Source organism: Schistocerca gregaria, chromosome 3, assembly GCF_023897955.1.
Source record: "Schistocerca gregaria isolate iqSchGreg1 chromosome 3, iqSchGreg1.2, whole genome shotgun sequence".
Classification (NCBI taxonomy): domain Eukaryota; kingdom Metazoa; phylum Arthropoda; class Insecta; order Orthoptera; family Acrididae; genus Schistocerca; species Schistocerca gregaria.
In genome coordinates, this window is record NC_064922.1 from 698,909,035 (window position 1) to 698,931,271 (window position 22,237).

The 22,237-nt window shown below is 37.8% G+C and overlaps 1 protein-coding gene across 18 annotated transcripts in view; it reads left to right on the forward strand.

The window, feature by feature from the left end:
- LOC126354708 (MAP kinase-activating death domain protein) overlaps positions 1–22,237 on the forward strand; it is a 684,767-nt gene that overhangs the window by 172,333 nt on the left and 490,197 nt on the right. For 11 of the 18 annotated variants that reach the window (XM_050004531.1, XM_050004548.1, XM_050004539.1 and 8 more), the window contains exons 1-3: positions 1,503–1,707; positions 5,627–6,288; positions 8,536–8,698. In XM_050004531.1, the coding sequence (XP_049860488.1) occupies positions 5,991–6,288; positions 8,536–8,698 (461 nt within the window). In that variant the 5' untranslated portion in view covers positions 1,503–1,707; positions 5,627–5,990. Of the gene's footprint in view, positions 1–1,454; positions 1,708–5,626; positions 6,289–8,535; positions 8,699–22,237 lie in introns of those variants that run through there. The other 7 variants (XM_050004535.1, XM_050004533.1, XM_050004549.1 and 4 more) reach the window with 3 other exon arrangements.

Here is a 22,237-nt window from a genome sequence, read left to right on the forward strand (position 1 = left end):
TTAGTAGAATGCAAGCTTTGGCAATATAATTTGCTATTGCAAGTCTATAAAAGAAAATATGGTCCGGTTACAGACTTGAAGCAATATAAAAACACTGTAGGGCATTCACAAAAACTCAAAGTGAGAAAATTACTTACCCATAAAACTGTCCAGTGCAAGTTACATTGTAAAATGATTTAAACCACATCACCACAAGAAAAACATACAATGTGCTGTCAGATAATAAGTCTCATAAAATTCTGTTCATATGCACAGATGCAATCCAAAGTTCAAAATACAACAATTAATATACCTAATAAGTAAAATTAAATAAAAACATACCATTATAAAGTAAAAGCATTACAGCAATATGCCAGATGTGCAATCATAATGTATGTACAGCTTCGAATTTGTAGAATATGAACAAAATAGATACATGGCATATAATGTCGTTTCATGGGTTTGCTGCTACGTTGACTACAACAGAGTAACTGAGATCCATATGAACAGAATTTTATGGGATTATTATCTTACAGCACAGTGTGTGTTCTTCTTGTAATGGAGGGATTTAAATTATTGTGTGATGTAACTACCACTGCCTGGTTTTATGGGTACATAAATTTTGTTATTGACTTTTTGTGTATGCCCTACTGTGTTTTAATATTGGTTTAAGCTTGAGCCTTGGCATTTTTTCTTTTATAGATCTGAAGATGGCAGTTTATATTGCCGAAACTAGTAGACCACTGATGTGTTAATGTAGCAATCTCGGCAAATAAATGAAAGTTTTCATAAGAAGATTCACAATATTTATAGATTGCCTCCTGCACAAACTGATTATGTCAGGTAACCACAGTACAGGGCTGTTCCATTTGTGATACACACACATGTGCAAAACTATGGTCATTTAATTAACTCACCTGCAACTCAGTTGTTATTTGTGGGTTGGTTTCTCATTTCCAAAGAAATTAGTATAAGATGGTCAACTTCAATTAGAGAATAATTAATTTGGTGGACTCCCATGAAGCATGAACAAATATAATCTGAAAAGGAACTACTTAAGTTCCTGGTAAATGCCCATACTTTCTCTTTGTCATGAATATTTTTATGTAATTATCCTAAAAATGTTTTACTATCTGATAAGATTCTTGCTCATTACTCTTAATGAATAATTATTACTGTAGTAATATTATAAGTGACTACAAATAACAATTTATTCATTTTGCTATGGCATTTATATATAAGAAATGTTCTCGAATTGCACCTGGCTTTAGTTCTACAATATTTTCCTTAATTTACCTCAGTTTACATTTTCAATACTGTTTAACACATTGTTATGTGATGAGATTATAAATAAGTAGCTTTGTTTTTAAAAATGCATGTCAGATGTGCTGTGTGCAGTGGATCAGTACTTCAGCATGCAAGAGAGCTGCAAGCAGAAGCTACCAGATGGCAGCATACATTCCAGCCCCAGATTGTATTGATTGGTGGATAAAGGAGCAGGCTCAGAAATGGGTCAACTCCCTGATGCCTCCAGTGGCTCTCGGGCACTAGGAAGGTTGTCATGTCTCCTGGTATTTTCTCTGCAAGACATATATGCCTACCTCTTCTTTTGTACAATTGTACTTATCTTTCTCCATAGTTTTGCATTCATAAAGAGAGTGAAACATTTATATAATCTTATCTCAATTGAAAGAAAATTCTCTTTGAAATTTTAGTGGAAACCTATGTGTAAGTATTAAGAATCTTCTACTGTGCTGCAGAAATAACTATAAATTGTGCTAGAACTCAAGTGTGTAGTCACGTATATTTCAAGGTTGCTGTATTAGCTGTTGACTGTGTTTTGGAAATTTGAACATAAAATTAGTGCAGACATAAATAGAAATTTTTTTCCCCATTTGTGATTTGGTTTTTTTTCCTCCTTTGGCTTAATTTTTTTCTGTTTGATCAATTTATTTCTAGTTTTGCTTTTTTTTTTTTTTGCATTCTGATTTCAGTAAGATTTTTTATGTGGTGTTTTGTGGCTCACATGATGCCAGTAACTTTCTAAAATTTGTATTGTGCTTTAGTTATTTGTAAATGTACCATATTTATCGATTAAATAATGTATTAAATAATTATCTTGAAAGTGGTACTCATTATTGTGCTTTATACTTATTGGTTTGACTTTCTTAGTACTTATATGGTACACAGATGATTTTCTCCATCATTGGATGGCTAGGGATTCAGCTGACTCCCTCATTAACTGGAGGATTTACCAGTTGTTGGACATTTTGTTGCCTTTCCTTGAACTGGCTAACTGTGTGTTTTCCGATACCTTAAAATGTATGTGTTGTGAATGTTTCCAATTAATTCATTCAGCCCTGATTCTGTAAGATTTTTCTTGGCATTTTCAGAAACAGTAGCAGTACATGAAATATCAGTTCATAGCATCAGCAGTGTTACTGAGCTCTTCATTTCTCTTGGAAAGGGAGTTTTTGAAATGATGGTCTGCCATATTAAAGAACATAACTAATCCAGCAAAGAAATACTTGAAATATAAATAACAGACACTCAAATTAGGGACTAACCACAGCTGCATTTCTCCTTCTGCCTCTCTCCCACCCGTCTTTCACAAGTAACATACATAAATCCAATACTAGTAGGGAACATGAAGTCAGAGTGAGATAGTTTGGGGGTGCCATAGAGAGAGAGGGAAGGATGGGTGGGCGGGGAAATGATTCTGTTTATAAATTTCCCAATTAAATTTTATTTTCAACTTTTTAGTGTCACACCGCTGTTCACAAAAAAATCTTTTACAGTAAGTCTGTGCGCTAGAATTCCCAAAAAGATCTAACTTATTCCTTACAGTTTTTTGGTTTTTCCATCCATTGTGTCTGCTATATCTAATTTATGTTTATACCATTTTGGACAGCTGCAATTAACAGATTGTGTTACCTAATACATAACATGGAAGTTGGTGCTTCATTTAGAGTGAGAGTCTTTGTTTTTAATATGGAAATTTTAATGCAAAATAAAAGTTGGATTAATTTGGTACAAAGAATTGTGCAATCTATAATATCTTGTGACATGCTTTCAAGACCAATCTTTGCAAACTGCATGAACATTTGAAGCTTATGTTCAAACCAAACCATTACCTGACGATTCCAAGTCCAAATATTTTCCTATTTCCAATAAAGTGCTTCTCTGTTGCTTACTTTGCAAATGTATGGCAGTTGCAAATTCCAAAGATATCTGGACCAGTTGTCTGTAGTCAGTTGTGAATTCTTCTGCCATTATGTACTTAGTTGATATATATTAAGACTTCAATACATGTTTGTGCTGGTAGTTGGGCATATTAGACATAATTGTATAATTGGTGCAATATTTCAGTTCTTTTGTGTTTCATTTCTTGTAATTTTCTTCGAAGGAGCTTCTTAGCTAAAAACTTCCTTTGGATAATTGAAGACATTTTCACTGCTTTCATTGGCAAGGAATTTGTAAGAGTTGAGCTCATTGCTCTGAGGTCCCTATTCTCAGGTATTAGAATGGATTCCTTGCTTTTGAACTACTATCACAAGAAATACTAGCATAAGCTAAAACTGGTCACTTCATAGTTGTGTACAAAGTTAAAGGAGTGGTATAATGGATTCCCCACCATTTTCCAGCTATTTACTTCATAACTACCAGTGACTTTTGTGTTTTGTTCATAATGTATCTGTTATTTTCATTCTGAGTAGATGTAAAAAAATTGAGTACTGTATAAATCAGTTGGTGTGTGTGTTTGTGTTTGTAGCTTTATCATAGGCATACTGCAGTAACCAGAGCAAAGAACAATTAGAATTCTCCTTCGAGTTGCTCTTTGAGGTTACCTTTGCATCAGTATTCCGGCACCAATCAATACATTTTTGTATCTAACTTATATTTTTCTCTCGTAAAAATAACTTGATGCCAAAGGCAAGGCAGTTAGGCAGGTTGAAGTTTATCAGTTTTTATAATAATATAAGAATTACCATGCTTTAGTAGTCACCATCAAATAATGGTGACAGACACTGGATTTCTGACATTGATGATTTATAAATTGTCCTAGGTACCTGTGCTCTTTTGGAAACCATTTTGGGGTTAGGACAGGAATCTTTGTGTTTCCAACTTGTTCATTATGTCTTCAAATACCTCTCACAGAGGGATTGTGAGAATAGGATTAGAATAAATACTGCATGCACAGAGGCACTCAAGCAACCGTCTTCCCACACTCCGTATGTGAATGGATCAGGAAGAAACCTTAATAACTAATACAATGGGATGTAGCCCCCTTTCATGCACCTCCTTGTGCTTTGCAGATTGTAGTTGTAGATGCAGATGTTTCACCAAAGCAGGATGAAAGTGCTAGAAATTTACACAATTTTGTGTGTTGTAGTTAGGTTTAGGAATTGTGATTTGTGAGGTCCACTCAGAAGTCTTCCTCTTTCATCCAAATACTAGTCATTCTTGTATGATGGGGACGAATTGTGTTTTAAATGATGAATATTATCCACACTAGGCAATGTATTTGTAATTGTTTTCAGCAATTTCTGAATGTTTAAATTTTTATACAAAAATTTATCAGATTTTTTTGACGTGTGCTAAATTTTTATATGCTTGGCAATATGAGATTGTCCACAGAATTTTCTAGCCAGCTATCATCAGGTGGTATCTGATTAGCTTCCAAGTACAAGAAACATCTTTTCATCTTCTTTGCACATTTACTTGCAACAGAAATTCAAATTCCTACCCAGTCCTGACAGAATTTCAGAACTGCTTATTTCTTGTGTCTACTTCATAATTGTTCATGTAGTTTGTTTCTTTTCGAAATGTGTTGTTTCTGAGTGCTAATCTCTAGCTTGCTATTGCTTTAAAGTAGCATAAATTACACCATCCTGACAAAGTGTCTTTCTGAGTTAGTGTAATATATTGTACAGCTCATTGAATGGCATAGTTTTGGATTGACTAGAGTACTCACACTTTTTCTTCTACATTGCTGTGCACACTGCTACAATATCAATGCCTCTAAACAGCTTACATTCAATTGGCTTGTACCGTAAGAGGGTTTCATTTTTTACAAACAAAGAAGTGCTGTAATTGAAGGTCTTCAGCTTTGTTGGCATCCTGCTTATTTGTAAAAGTTAATATGATTCTTCAGTTTCTCCTGGTGTACTTGTTAATTGTAACACTCTTGAATGCACTGCCAGTTAATAGGGCCTAACTGGTGCAATATTTCTGCAATCAGACGTGTCATCTTTGTCAGATGTGCTGATGAACTGTGCACCTGATAATGGTGACATGTCTTATCACTGAAATATTGTGCCTGTTGTATGTTATGACCTGGCAGTACACCCTTGGACAGTTTGATCATAAAAATTAATTGTTATAAAGTCTCAAGCAACTTTAGATCTAAAATACAACATGTGAAATGAGGAATATAGACTGCTAGAAATGAAGGCTGGCTTTTTGAAATTTGAGCACAACTTGATTAGAACACCTTGTGCTAATTTCAAAAATTTTATAGTATTTGTATTATTAGCTTCTCAGTGCTTTAGTTACTTTTTCTAATTATTAATTAATTCATAAAAATGTAATAGCAAACTCCTTTCTGTTGTCTTTGGTAATAAATAAAAACACTTTTTTTTTACAGTGGCATGAAAAAGATGGAACTGGCAACACTAGACATCATAATCTGCTGTCTGACTGAAGATTTTATGCACCAGTGCCATTAACAGCTCACTTTTGTGCTGTGAAATGAATCACAGTTGTGATTATCTAGTTCACAAAAGTTGCAGAATACTCAGTAAGAAAACACTTTGGATTTTAAACCATTTCTTGAGAACATTAAGATGACCAGGAAAAGTGGAGATTTAATGTTGCATATTAATTAACAACATCCTCTTGTAAATAATAGAATTAACACAATCATGTGCTCATCGCTGCACTGTGCTGTCATACAAGAGCTCCGCCATCAAAAATTTAGTCAACAAGTGACGTGACAAATTCTGTAGACAATGTGTGACATTCAAAAAAAGTTTCTCTGTCCCCGTTTGGTGGACTACCTCGCCATTGTGGGAGCACGCCCACCAGGTCCGGGTCCAGGCTCAAGAGTGGGCTCCAGTGGCAGTACTCCTGCAGTGCAGACTCCAGAACTGTTGCGCAGGTATCCAATGGAAGACCACAAGGATTTCCCTTTGCCTCTTGACATGGTTTACTTTTGTCAGCCAGAAGGCTGTGTCTCCGTGGGACCACGCCGTACTGCTCTACGGGAAGCAACCTCTTTTGTCTTCACGTTAACTGAGAAGGATTCAGGTCAGTATTAATCTCCTGGTAATGTTCTCAAGATTTAATTCCATAAGAGTAAAAAAAATATCACTTTGACTTTGTGTTGTAATTTCTATATAACGCTAAAAAGGTGCTTGAAATAAGTGGGATATAGATGAGTGAATTGATGTTTCCATTTTATCGAACTGGTTACTTGTCCATCAGTTTTAAATTGCAGTTACAGGGCATATTTGTGGCAGACTACATACAATTATCTGTTCTGTTGTATTGTTCTGAACATATTAATTAATATCTCAACACTGAAGATTAGCCTGCATGTTGCAAGCTGCATGTCTTCTGAATACTAATAAAACAATGGGCTTTTAAGAAATCTGTAACTTTCAGAAATAACTTGCTTTGACAACATTAACTATTTTTCATTATATTTTCAAATTAGGGATTAAATCTTGAAAGATAATTTTAAAAATGACAAATTTTGTTGATTATAACAATAATGGAAATTCCTAAATGGAACAAAATGTAAAAATAAGGATAAAAATAAGTGGATTGATGTGTGGAGCACAGAAACACATAATAGAATAAGTATTCATAGTAACTTTCAAGAACTTGCTCTGTTTTTAGTAAAAGTACCCACATTCACAGAAAAAACCACACTCGTACCCAATTGTGCACTCCCATGGCCTGAATCAGAAATCCCCAAAAGTAATATCTAGCATATTGCCTTCAAACTGCATTTCAGTTAAGTATGTATTGTGGTGCACATTAACATAGAAAAAGATCAACTGCTTCTCTGTAAATTAGGCTGAAGCAAAAAGATTGGCAATCTCTTGTACGTATTATTTACAAGGATTTTGGGGCAGTGTTTTATTACTAGCACATAAGAATCACAATACTTTCAATAAAAATAAAACTGAAGCTCTGAAATTGTCCACCCTAATAATCAGGCTTTTGAAGGCTCAGTTTTTACAGATAAAATTGTTTTGTGTCTCTTTTAGGCTTCCATGTCAGTAATTACTAACATTTACCAGATGCTTATTTTCCATTTTTAATTTCCCCAGCATAGTTAGGATGCCTGGCTGACAGCCTAACCACTAATCGCAATAATAATTATAAATTTAAAACTGTAACAATATGGAGAAGCATCTGCACTGGTTGCCTGCCAGTAAACTGATTTGTAAGCTGCCAGTGCAAATGCTTTCACCTGCAGTGAGTGGTGAGGAATTCCTATAGAAATAGTCACATGGATGCTGCAATGTAATTAGCATCAGGTCATCTCCTCCAGTATTATAATAGCATGAGAGCACTCGTTCATAGCTACTTGCTTGACTTGCCTCTGATCTGACAGTGACCCACCTTTGCAGTCTGTCTAGTATGTGCTACCCAATGTCAGTTAATCACTGTGGCAGACCCAGTGCTCTTCTCTCAGCCTCACAACACCAACCACCATTTTACTATGAGAATTTGTTGGTTTAGTTGTGACACACAATAATTTTTATATCCATTGCTTTCTCTTTTTCATAAAAAATTTCTTTATAGTACATTTTCCATATTTTATAAAAACCTACATTGGTTGTAGCATAAAAATATGTTTCTCTGTGAACTGATTTATTTAGTGGCGATTCTGACAAGAGTTTATGAAAACAATGTTGAGTCACTTATCAGTTGAGATTTCTGTTTAAACACTTTTATAAAATTCATTAGTGTTGCAGTTATTGTCTGACAGTGGTGAGGGAGAACAAGTAGAAGAAACACTGGGGAGGGGGAAGAGACAGGAGGAGTGAATGGGAGGGAACTTCAGACTAATGTATCCTGATAGAATTTACACGTCAGGCATCAGATTACCTAACCTGGGAAGTATGTACTCCAAATTATTCTCAAATACATTTTCTCTGATAATATATATTTGAAGATAAATGTTTACTTTAATCTGTATTGATCAATTACTTTTTATCAAATTGTGCAATTTCTGGTATAGCAATTTTTTGCTGAATTTTTATGAGCAGTGTACATTTGTTGCCATATAAACCTGTGTTGGACTGATAATAACATTTCTGTAGATTATATTTCAGATAAAGCCACTCTATGAGTAGTATGCTAGAAACAGACTATATTAAATACAATGCCACAGCTACTGATGCTCAATAACTCCGACCTTCCATTTATGCAAATACACACCAAATAAACTACTCAAAAGGTTCCTCATGATGTTCAAAAAAATATTATGTTTTATAAACAAGATATGGACATTCATCAGTGATCCTTTTACTAATACAGGCAAGAGTCGATATGGAATCTGCGTTAATTTCTACCGCCCAATGGAACGTGTTGCACCACCTGCTGGACTTGGTGGTTCTCGCCGAGACCGTCGCTCGTCAGCATTTAGGAGAGAATCATGGAGAAAAAGTGTTGAGAAAAGCTCAGATTCAGCTTTTTCTAGGTGTGTATTGTTACCTTGTTGCATCTACATTTTAATAAAAAATTTGTCATTTGTAACTGTTGGATACATTGAACTAAAAGATGTTTTTTATGTGTTGCTCACTGAAATAAGCTTGTGTGAGCATGTTAGTTTTGGTATATGTGGTACAATAATTATGAAACAAAAATTTATGTTTCAAGCCATATTTTCCATGAGAAACAGCTTATTGACTGTGGGTATCAATTACTTAGTACAGTCTTCAACAGATTTCTAAATTTTCATACATAAAAATAAACCTTTTCCGTACAGTACAAGTAGCAAGGGTAAGTAGTGCAGATCTTTGCACTTAATTATTTATATAAAGATCCATAGGCCACATGATTGACATTAATAGCTTAATTTAGTGTTTGAAGTGTATCTTCGATCATTGATTAGTAGAATTTCTCCATGAACTAGCATATAATTTTTCTGTGTGTGCCACCATTATACGCACCAACACAAACAACTTACCGTGAAAAAAAAATAAAAAAAATAAATAAATAAATAAAAAAAAATTATGTAATTACTGAACATGCAAAAAATAATTGATTTGATTGCACATTTGTAGCGATATCTGATGGTAATATTTTTGACAGTTTGCCAAGAGGACTCTTGTTTGATTATCCTATGTCCATTCTTAGTATAGCTTCTAATCTTTTGCAACAAAATTATGTTCTACGCATATTCCACAAAAAATATGGTATAACCTTAAAATTTTGGTAGAACTGCTGGATGTCTGCTACTTGCTGCCATGGTATTTCAGTGCAGAGTCTTCTGGCCACCTTCAGGAGAATACTGACAGTTAAGGGACTGAGATTTTATATTTAAGACCCTGCCAGCACATGCATGTGCCAGTGGGATCATAAATATGTGAGTTCAGTGCTTTTTCTGTCAGTATTTAGCGGAAGAGGGCCAGAAGACTGTGCCAAAATATCGTGGCAGCAAATTGCAAACATCCAGCAGTTCTCCTAAAATTTTATGGAATGATCTATACACCAGGAAAGTTTTAAATCTCACATGATGTAACCAGTTTCAAATGTTGTCTACCAGTGCTACTTTCAGTGTTCCATTTCCTAATCTAATTTCTTCAGCATCACCAGATATGTTCTATTCCTCTTTTTTTTACTTTTGTTGGAGTTTGTATTATAATCACTTTTCAAGACACTATCCATTCCATTCAACTGATCTTCCAACTTCTTTGCTGTTTCTGGCAGAATTACAACACGATCAGCAAAACTCATAAAGTTTTTATTTCTACACTCCTGGAAATTGAAATAAGAACACCGTGAATTTATTGTCCCAGGAAGGGGAAACTTTATTGACACATTCCTGGGGTCAGATAGATCACATGATCACACTGACAGAACCACAGGCACATAGACATAGGCAACAGAGCATGCACAATGTCGGCACTAGTACAGTGTATATCCACCTTTCGCAGCAATGCAGGCTGCTTTTCTCCCATGGAGACGATCGTAGAGATGCTGGATGTAGTCCTGTGGAACGGCTTGCCATGTCATTTCCACCTGGCGCCTCAGTTGGACCAGCGTTCGTGCTGGACGTGCAGACCGCCTGAGACGACGCTTCATCCAGTCCCAAACATGCTCAATGGGGGACAGATCCGGAGATCTTGCTGGCCAGGGTAGCTGACTTACACCTTCTAGAGCACGTTGGGTGTCACGGGATACATGCGGACGTGCATTGTCCTGTTGGAACAACAAGTTCCTTTGCCGGTCTAGAAATGGTAGAACGATGGGTTCGATGACGGTTTGGATGTACTGTGCACTATTCAGTGTCCCCTCGACGATCACCAGAGGTGTACGGCCAGTGTAGGAGATCGCTCCCCACACCATGATGCCGGGTGTTGGCCCTGTGTGCCTCGGTCGTATGCAGTCCTGATTGTGGCGCTCACCTGCACGGCGCCAAACACGCATACGACCATCATTGGCACCAAGGCAGAAGCGACTCTCATCGCTGAAGACGACACGTCTCCATTCGTCCCTCCATTCACGACTGTCGCGACACCACTGGAGGCGGGCTGCACGATGTTGGAGCGTGAGCGGAAGACGGCCTAACGGTGTGCGGGACCGTAGCCCAGCTTCATGGAGACGGTTGCGAATGGTCCTCGCCGATACCCCAGGAGCAACAGTGTCCTTAATTTGCTGGGAAGTGGCGGTGCGGTCCCCTACGGCACTGCGTAGGATCCTACAGTCTTGGTTTGCATCCGTGGGTCGCTGCGGTCCGGCCCCAGGTCAACGGGCACGTGCACCTTCCGCCGACCACTGGCGACAACATCGATGTACTGTGGAGACCTCATGCCCCACGTGTTGAGCAATTCGGCGGTACGTCCACCCGGCCTCCCGCATGCCCACTATACGTCCTCGCTCAAAGTCCGTCAACTGCACATACGGTTCACGTCCACGCTGTCGCGGCATGCTACCAGTGTTAAAGACTGCGATGGAGCTCCGTATGCCACGGCAAACTCGCTGACACTGATGGCGGCGGTGCACAAATGCTGCGCAGCTAGCGCCATTCGACGGCCAACACCGCGGTTCCTGGTGTGTCCGCTGTGCCGTGCGTGTACAGCCCTCTCACAGTGTCCGGAGCAAGTAAGGTGGGTCTGACACACCGGTGTCAATGTGTTCTTTTTTCCATTTCCAGGAGTGTATTACTTGAACTTTAAATCTATTCACAAGTTTCTCTTTGACTTCCTTTGCAACTTGTTCAATGTACAAATTGATTTAAATGGGTGGACAGGGAACTACTCTGTCTTAACTCCCTTGCCAGCTACTGCCTCCCTATTCTGTCCTTTCTCTTAGTACAGTGGTCACCAAACTATGGCCTGTGGACTGTATCCAGCCCACAACAGCTTTTCATCTGATCCATCGATGGTACCTGAATTTGCTTGATAAAACATGCAGAGCATGAGACATGTCTTCCCTAGTACTGGTCTTGCTAGTACTATGAGCAGCAGTGAATCCTGACAATAGAGCTTGTGCAGCACAATGTGTGATGAACTACTGTCACTCCCTTTGGTATTTTTTGAGTAACAACTTATCTAGCAATCACAAGAACCTTCAGGTCAAGAGTTCCATCTGTAACTTTTGCCTGTTGGTGGCATCCTGGCAGACAGAGCTGGATATCTTTGCACACAAGGATCTACAGACATGTTCTCATGTCATGTTTCATACAGAACTGTCAAATCACCATTACAAATGCCATTCAGGGCTCTTGCCTGTGTCTAATTCATTCAGTGACATACACTCATTCACCATCATTTCCAGGCTTTCCTTGAAGAAACTGATTCTGAATTCTGTGACTTGGTTCATCACTCTGCAGTGAGGTGACTTAGATGTGGTAAAGTCCTTCTTTCATTCTAACGGTCTTTGAAACAAAACATATGTTTTTCTTACCAGAAAAGAGAGCTGATCCGCAGCTGTCAGATCCTGCGTAGCTTTCAAAGTTGTCATTTTTGATTGACATCGAGTCCCACCTGAATGAACTGAATTTGAAACTTCAGGTAAAAGGTAACCTATTCTGTGACCTCTAAAGTATGATCAAAGGATTTCGGTGAATGCTGTCATCATTTGAAACACAACTGGGAGAAAACTTTTGTCATTTTCATTCCCCAAATATGTCAACTTAAAAAAAAAGAAAGTTATCTGTGACTTGCTGTGACTTGAAGAAGCATTTTGTCAAGAGATTTTCAAGTCTTGACAGCATGGGGAGTGGAGTTCTTCTGTTCCACAACCCATATGGTTGTAACTTTGATGATGTGTCTTTTGCCTCTGTTATAGGATCGGTATTTGGAACAACTTATGCCTATGAGCATACATTTTCCAGAATGAAGTATATGAAGTCAGCATAATGAATGATTATGATCAGAGTTTGGCACAAATTTTCATTGTTGTCATTCCATTATACAGCTGATTGTTATCAATATTCACAAGTGTGAATACATTTAATGCATAACGAATGAGATTGACTGATGGACGTTTGAAAGCAGTTCTCTTGATTATATTCAGCAACTTCAAGCCAAAAATTGATGATATTTTGAAATACAAATGTCAGTTTCACAAATCACACTAACACTGCTGCCTCATTTGTGTGATTAAGTTATGTAACTGTCTTTTTGTTAACATCACCTTCTTTGATAATGTTTTTAGTAAATAAATAAGTTGGCTGTCATTCGTTTTTATCCTTTGCATGCCACTTGCCTACAATTAGCATGAAATAGTGAACTTAATTCCTCGTCTTTTTCCCAGAGTTTTCTTTCTGACTTGCAAGTATTGTACAGAATGATGATGTGGCCCACACCCATCATTCGTCAGTTATCCAGCCCACTGTGAAGAAAGTTTGGTGACCTATGACTTAGTATAACTATAATCAGATATTTAAGTTGTAGATAACTTTTTGTTCCCTGTTTTTTAACCCTGCCACCTTCAGAATTTCAAAGAATATATTCCAGTCAGCATCATCAAAGGCATTTTCTAACTCCACAAATGTAAGTTTTACATCTTTCAATCTACCTGTATGTCTGAGGTGAATTGTTGGATCAGTATTGCCTCAGGCATTCCTACTTTTCTTCAGAACCCAGACTAATCTTCCGTGAGATCTGCCTCTACCAGTTTTTCATTTCTTTTTGAGTAATTCATATCAGTATTTGCAACCATGACATGTTAAGCAGATACTGTTGTAATATTCAAATCTGTCACCATCTGGGATAATTGAAATCTGAAGATATTTTACTTGCCTCTTATATCTTGTGTATCTGGCAGAATAGTTTTGTCATGGATGGTGGTCCTAAGGTTCTCAATAATTTTGAGAGAATGTCATGCATTTCAAGTGCAATGTTTAACATATGAGGTGTGATTGGAAAGTTTTAAGAATGGGCTTGTAATTGTAGAATGGTGGTACTTACATGCTACTGTGATGTATCTCCTTCAGAATAGTCCGCTTCTTTCTGAACACACCAACTCCAACAACATTTTCGCTTTTGGAAACATTCCTGGAAATTCATTTCCTGAAGTGTGTTAAGGACGCTCTCCGTATTTGCCTGGATGTCTTCAATCGAGTCAAATCGCTTCCCTTTCAGTGAAAATTTCAGTTTAGGAAACAGGTAGAAGTCCTCAGGGGCCCAATCAGGGGAATGTGGCGGTTGTGGAAACACAGGAAGTTTGAATTTGGTAAAAAATTCAACAATGGAGAAGGCACAGTGAGCCAGAGTCTTGTCATGGTGTAGCACCCAACTCCTGTCTTTCCACAATGCAGGCCTATTCTTCAGCACCTTTTCGCACAAACGCTCGAGGACACAATTGTAGTATTCCTGGTTATCTGTCTGTCCTCCAGGGGTAAATTCATGATGCACAATACCAATAGTCTTGAAAAAAAAAAAATCACCAACATTGTCTTCACCTTCAACCAACTTTGCCATGCTTTTTTCGGTTGTGGTGAACCTGGAGTCTTCCACTGTGAAGACTGCACTTTGTTTTCAGGATAATATCCATATACCCATGATTCATTACATGTAATTACCCTATTTAAAAAATCTGGGGCATTTTTAGTCTGGTTAATCAGTTCTTGGCACATTTCAAGTCAGTATTGTCTCTGATCACTTGACAAAACTTTTGGAATGAATTTTACGGACACTTGACTAATGTTCAGATCTTCAGCTAAAATAGACTAAACCGAATAGAAACTTAAATGAAGCTCATCAGCCATTTCCCTTATTGTAAGTCTATGATCAGAGCACACTAAGTTGCAAACTTTCACAACATTTTCATTCGTTTTTTAAGTGGAAGGATGGCCAGACTATGGTTCATCTTCAAATGATTCGCAGTCATTTTTAAATCCGTTGAACCAGACAAAAACATTTGACTGGCTCATACAATTATATCCAAAAGCTGTTTTTAATAGTTCATAAGTATCAGAAGATGATTTCCCAGTTTTCAAACAAAATTTCATACAAACTCATTGCTACATTTTTATGTCCATTTTCATGCAGACAGAATTCGGCAGCAAGCCCTAACAGACCCGCACTCAACCAGCTGCCACAACAAACTAAATAAAGGAAACGCAGTTTCCTGTCAGAGGGCATTCAAGGACAAGACAATGACTCACTTCCCACCCTCCATGTACCTGCCCGCCAAACCAGTAAGCAGTAGTGTATCCATTCTTAAAACTTTCGGATCACACCTCGTAGGTGTTTCAGTGCCATGTTAGGTACTTCTAACATTATCCTATCCCACGTCTCATATTCATTTAATTCATCTACCATTTCCATAATGTTATGTTTAAGTTGATTTTTGTTGTGTATACTCCTTCCACCTTTTAGCCTTCTCTTCTTTGCTTTGGAATGACTTGTTATCCAACCTGTGGTCTAGGGGAAGTGTCTTTGATTAGCAATCCTCAGTCATGGGTTCTAAATCTGTCATTGCTTAAATTTTGATTAATAATCAACATTGGTGGTCGAAGGCTTCCCTTATAAGAAGTCACCCCATTCTGTGAACGGCCTTGTCAAAGATGGCGGAGGAGCGGACAGAGGTTGAGGGAACTCTCTTGTCCTCAGGATGGTAAACTGCCCCAAAGGTGGAAGAATCAGCTATGATCGACTGGATGAAGATGCAGAAGGCAATGGAAACCATTGGGTTAAAGACATGTAACATGTATCCACAGAACATGAGACCTTTAATTGAAAAAAGTGTCATGATGATCTCTCCATTGGCAAAAGATTCCAGAGTAGTCCCCCATTTAGATCTCTGGGAGGGGACTGCCAATGGGGAGGTGACCATGGGAAGAAAACAATGAATAACCAACAAGAGGACAACATTTTACAGTTCGGGGCATGAAATGTCAGAAGCTTGAACATGGTAGGCAAGCTAGAAAATCTGAAAACGGAAATTCAAGGGCTCAGTTTCGATATAGTAGGGGTCTACATCTACATCTACATCTACATGACTACTCTGCAATTCACATTTAAGTGCTTGGCAGAGGGTTCGTCGAACCAAAATCATACTATCTCTCTACCATTCCACTCTCTAACAGCGCACGGGAAAAACGAACATCTAGACCTTTCTGTGAAGTGAAATGAAAAGAAGACAAGGATTTCTGGTCAGATGAGTATAGGGTAATATCAACAGCAGCAGAAAGCTGTATAATGGGAGTGGGACTCGTTATGAGTAGAAAGATAACACCCAGAGTGTGTTACTGTGAACTGTTCATTGACAGGTTTGTCTCGTCAGAATCGACAGCAAACCAACACTGACAAAGATAGTTCAGGCGTACATGCTGACATCACAAGCCGAAGATGAAGAGATAGAGAAAGTATTTGAGGATATTGAGAGGGTAATACAGTACATATATAGAGATGGAGAACTGGAATGTAGTTGTGGGGGATGGAATGGACGAAAAGGTTACATAGGAATATGGGCTTTGGACAAGGAATAAGAGAGGAGAAAGACTAATTGAATTCTGTAATAAATTTCAGCTAGTAATAGCTCTGTTCAAGAATAACAAGATGAGGAGATATGCTTGGAAAAGGCTGGGTGATATGGGAAGATCTCAGTTAGATTACATCATGGTCAGACAGAGATTCTGAAATCAGATACTGGATTGTAAGGTCTGTCCAGGAGCAGATATAGACTCGGATCAAAATGTAGTAGTGATGGACAGTAGGCTGAAGTTTAAGAGATTAGTCAGGAAGAATCATTATGCAAAATAGATACAGTGGTAAGGAACAGCTCAGTAGGCAGTACAGCTGAAGAGGAATGGACATCTCCAAAAAGGGCAATCACAGAAGTTGGAAAGAAAAACATAGGCACAGAGAACGTTGCTCTGAAGAAACCATGGGTAACAGAAGAAATGCTTCAGTTAATCAATGCAAGAAGGAAGTGTAAAAATGTCCAGGGAAATTCAGAAATACAGAAATACATGTCGCTGAGAAATGAAATAAATAGGAACGCAGGGAATCTAGTAACTGGAATCCGACATGACTGTGAGATGCAGGCCAACCAGCCAAGGCCATCGATGATGAGTTGCCAAAACCACAGAAAGACAACACCTATTGGCAACAGTGAAGACAACAGCAACAGATATTGTTGGATACAGCAGTCTGCAAGTCCAAAGAGTAAATAAAATCTTGAGGCCAGACATAGGAAGATGAGGAACCAACAACAATGTGTACGATGAAGAACACAAGAGCACAATCGGAGCATGACCAACTACTGAGCCCCTGTGCTACCAGCTTTATAGGGCCCCTGTGAGTGCTGATAAGCTGGTACGGTGGGTGTGGCTCTTGCCCAGCACTATGGTGGCAACAGCAGCGCTCGCAGGTTATAGGGGTGCCACATAGCAGCTGTTATCTAGGTCCACACATTCTGGCAGGCTGTCCAGATTGTCAGAATGGGACACCAGAAGGAATCTAAGATGAAATGGCTGCTTGAATAATATGAAAAAATTGAAAAAAATGGTTACAGAGAAGATAGGTAGAAAGAGTACATTGAAGGCTTCTCTGAGGGGAAGATTTTACTGATGTGATAGAAAAAGAAACTGGAGGTGATTTAGAAGAGGTAGGTGATCCAGTATTAGAATCAGAATTTAAGAGTGCTTTGGAGGACTTAAGATCAAATAAGGCAGAAGGAATAGATAACATCACATCAGAATTTATAAAATCATTGGAGGTTCACATAAGTGTGTAGTTAGATGACAATGAGTTTGGCTTTACAAAAGTTAAAGGCATCAGACAGGCAATTCTGACATTTTGGCTGATAATGGAAGCAAAATTAAAGAATAATCAAGAACATTGATAGGATTTGTCGACCTGGAAAAAGCATTTGACAATGTTAAATGATGCAGGATGTTTGAAATTCTGAGAAAAATAGGGGTAAGATATATGGTGAGACGGGTAATACACAATATGTACAAGAGCCAAGAGGGAATATAATAGTGGATGACCAAGAATACAGTGTTCATATTAAATAGGGTGTAAGACAGGAATGGAGTCCGTTCAGTCTGCACATCAAAGAAGCAATGATGGAAATAAAAAAGGTTAATGAGTGGAATTTAATTCAAGGTGAAAGGATATCAGTGATAAGATATGCTGAAGACATTGCTATCCTGAGTGAAAGTGAAGAATACCTATGAAATGGAATGAACAGGCTAATGAGTACAGAATATGGATTGAGAGTAAATCAAAGAAAGACTAAAGTACTGAGAAGACGCAAAAACGAGAAGAACAAGAAACTTAAATCAGGTTTATCATGATCAAGATAAGAAATTCTGCTACCTAGATACTAAAATAACCAATGATAGGTGGAACAAGTAGGACATCAAAAGCAGACTAGCAGTGGTAAAAAGGGCATTCCTGGCCAAGAGAAGTCTACTAATATCAAATATCAGCCTTAATTTGAGGAAGAAATTTCTGAGTATGTACTTATGGAGCACAGCATTATATGGAAGGGGAACATGGACTATGGGAAAACTGGGTCAGAATAGAATCAAAGCATTTGAGATGTTGTGCTACAGAAGAATGTTGAAAATAAATTGGTCTGATATGGTAAGGTATGAGGAGGCTGTGCACAGAATTGGAGAGGAAAGGTATATGTGGAAAACACAGACAAGGATAAGGGACAGGATGACAGGACATCTGTTAAGACATCAGGGAATGATTTACAAGTACTAGAGGAAGCTGTAGAGGGCATAAACTGCAGAGGAAGACAGAGACTGGAATACATCCACCAAATAATTGAGGATGTAGGTTACAAGTTCTACTTTGAGATGAAGGGTTGCCACAGGAGAGTAATTTGTGGCAGGTTGCATCAAACCAGATGGAAGACTGAAGACTCTCTCTTCTAGGAAATCTCATATCATGATAGAAGAATCAGCAGTAAATTGAACAATCAGTTGATGAAATGATGGTATTTTTATGACTTACTTCATGATATCTGTAAGAGAATGCTGACGATCTTGTTGGAATAGGAGAAGTCTTTTGGAATTAAATACTACAGAAGTGTGGTCATGATTGTTACAACTACAGAAAGGAGAAAAGTCTGACTTTATAATAGCAAGATGGGTAGACAATAGGGTTGTACACCTATCTAGGTCATCCTGCAGCAGTGAATACATCAGTGCTGTGAAAAGATGGAAGTCTGTAGAGATGAAGAAAACTGATGTCCCATGTCCCAGAATTGTAAGACATTATAACAGATACATGGATGGAGTGAACTTAGCTGATATGCTTTTAGAACTGTACAGAACACCATTCAAATCAAAAGACTGGTATCTGTGCCTTAAGGTTTGTATTGGATCTTCATGTTATAAATGCTTGGCTTCTATATTGTTGGGGAAACTGGTGATGAGAACACATGTCTGAAGCTGTTCTGAGCAGATATTGCTGATGGTTTGATTCCGAGAGGAAAAGATTGATGGGCCACCACTGAATGCAACACGATCTGTTGAGAAGAAGAAAGAAAGAAACAGCTCCTTTACCTGCCCAAGACACTAGATATGACAATGTAGACCACTGTCCTCATTGTGGAGCTAAAGGGAGGTGCCAAGTTGGTCAACATGGATATTCAACAGTTAGATGTGGTAAATGCAATGTGTTTGCTTTGTTCCACAGCGAAATTGCTTTAAAGTTTTCCAGGAGAAGCAGTGAAATATTTGTACAGAACTGTAGGAAAAGACAGATTGCTACTTATCATAAAGAAGACACGTCAGGTTGCAGACAGGTGTGATTAAAAGACTATTACTTAGTAAAGTACTTATGAATTACAGTGAGAAAGGAGAATGGAATACAAATTATTGCTGCAGTGGCTGTGTTGGCAAATCTGCACCTCAAATAGGCAATGTTGCTTAAAAGCAACAACTTGTATTTTCCAAAAATGAAAATAAAATTAGAAAAACATCATATCACATTGTTCATATGGCAACATGCAATGAAATTAGCTGTATAAATAATTTTTCCTATAGGTGATTGTGGTTTGCTAATTAGAGGGTCAAACCAAGTGTTTGCAATGATTAAACTGTGTTGTGTACAAAATTTTACCAGATAGGTTTCCCTCTGCATCCATACCTTTCCCTCAGTCCACATTCTCCTGTTCCTTTTCCCACTATAGAGTTCCAGTCCCCACCAAAATTAAAGTTTATCTTTTTATCTTCCCAAACAAACTGATTAATTTCTTTTACCTCATTATACATTCCTATTTGAAGTTTCATCATTTTGTGGAATTAGTAGACATATACACTTGTACTTTTATAGCAGGTGTTGGCTTTGTGTTTGTCTTGGATATGATAATGCATTTACCATGCTATTCATCCCAATTCCCACTTCCCTATTTATTAGTAGACTGACTCCTGCAGTACCCCTATTTGATTTTGTGCTGCTTGCCTTGCACTTGACAGACCGGAAACCTGTTTTCCTGCTGTCACACTTCAGTAATACCCACAATATCCCTAACTTCAGTCTATCCATTTCTCTTTGCAAATCTTTAACCTGCCTACCCACTCTAAAGTGACCGAACATTTCGTGCTTGTAGAATGCCAAATTTGATTTTTTTATTTCTACAACATCCTCCTAAATAGTCTCCGCCCAGATATCTGAAGTGGGTTCTGTTTTATCTCCAGAATATTTTACCAAACAAGATATCATCATCATTACGCCAACAAAATGGAGCTACAAGTATTCAAGAAGTACAGTGGCTTTAGTTTTCCCTTGATTTTAGTCATGTGCAGTACCAACAAGGAGGCTAATGTTACAATTGGCTAATGTTACAAGGAGAGATCAGTCATACATGTATATCATTATTCCTGCAACTACTGATAGGCTGTTACCTCTCTTCTGAAGCTATATGTTAATGTGGACTCCCCACAGATTCCTCTCTACTATGGTTCCACCTATTTGTGTATTTGAGGCATCTGTATATGTTTGATTGACACATCTTAAGTTGCTCATAACTGTTCATATCATTGTAAGAAATTTTTCTGTATCTAAATGAATTTTGCTGTACACTTTATAGATGCTGACACTTTGCCATAGTCATTACATCTGAATTTTTCCCTAAGCATTTGAAAAGGTTCTTTCATTCCTTGAGGTCATTTCCAGTGATGCAACTATACTTAATTTGCAACAAATGTGAGGAGGATACAGATATTTTCATTTCTGACCCCTGTTCCACTGCGGTACATAATTTTGTTGTCACCATTCTTTACATGTTTGAGATAAGAATATTCTCTGTATGAACATGTCAGTCTGCTCTTGACCTGAACGTCCCTGCAACAATTCTTGTGACCTTATGTAACTGTCAGTTTTGTGATTGAGGTTATAGAAGTGGTAACAACAGCTCCATAAGTTTTTCTGGAAGATGTTTAGAAATGTTGGTATTTCTCAATGTTTGTGATTTAATAGTTCAGCAATAAGAAGCTACAGTGATCTGGGTTTATCTGTCTGTGTAAAAGGTAGAAAAGTAAAAACTAGAATTAATGTTTCATGCTGAAGGATAATATTTATTGCTAAATAATTTTGTGAGAGATGAAAATTTTATACCGGTCTTCACTTGATCCACACCCTTTCTTTTCATATGTGTTCCTCTTACTGACTGAGTTACCCAGGCGTGTCCCATTACTCAAGTCAAAGCTTCAGTTTGTCAATACCACTTCTCTACTTTCCAGCCTCAAGAGATACTCTCCAGGGTGGCGATTCTTCTGGAAAACCTGGAATTGTCAGGGAATTACATTTTACTTGGAAAAATCAGGGAAATCTCAGGGAATTTCAGGAATTTCATAAAATCTCAGGGGATTCTATCTTTAACCCAACATTGGAATTTAATTTTATTGAGCTTTATAAATCACAAATTGTAAAGTACTGCTGTAGATGCTTCATTTTCTGTTTTGTGGATTTGCACAGGCTCCAAAAGACCGTGCTCAGCATGAGACACATATGTGTCAGTGCCCAAATCTGGTGAAATGTGGCGCACATCGTGCTTGCCGTTTGCCTTGTTGGCACTATTTTCTTGTTTTTCACATGAGCAAATGGTGAACATCTGTACAGTGTGTTTAACACTGTGCCTGTATTACACAGTACATCTGAGGTGCATCCCAAGCTACATGTTTGAAACTGCAAACTGGTTCTTGTTGACGGATTACATAGTACATGTGGGATATTCCTTTGTACGAATCTGCGCATGCATGCTAGATGGAATAATGCTTGAAAATCGAAGGGGAATGAGTGATATTTTGTAAAGTCATTCATTTGAATTAAAAATGTCTGACAAATGAGAGCTCAAGGCTCCTATTTTTTAAAGTAATTGTTGTTCTCTTATGTAGCCGTCACAAGATTAAGTTACTACTGATCTGAATGTTTATTTTGCATTATGACACTTGTTTGCTCAAGGATAAATTATGTAAATTTATAACAGTAATGGAAGTTCCAAGACAGAGCAATACATAAAAGAAGGGAAAGGCAACTACTCACCTTATGTGTAACAGATTGACATGTGGAGTATAGAAACACTTAAAAGAAGCAGC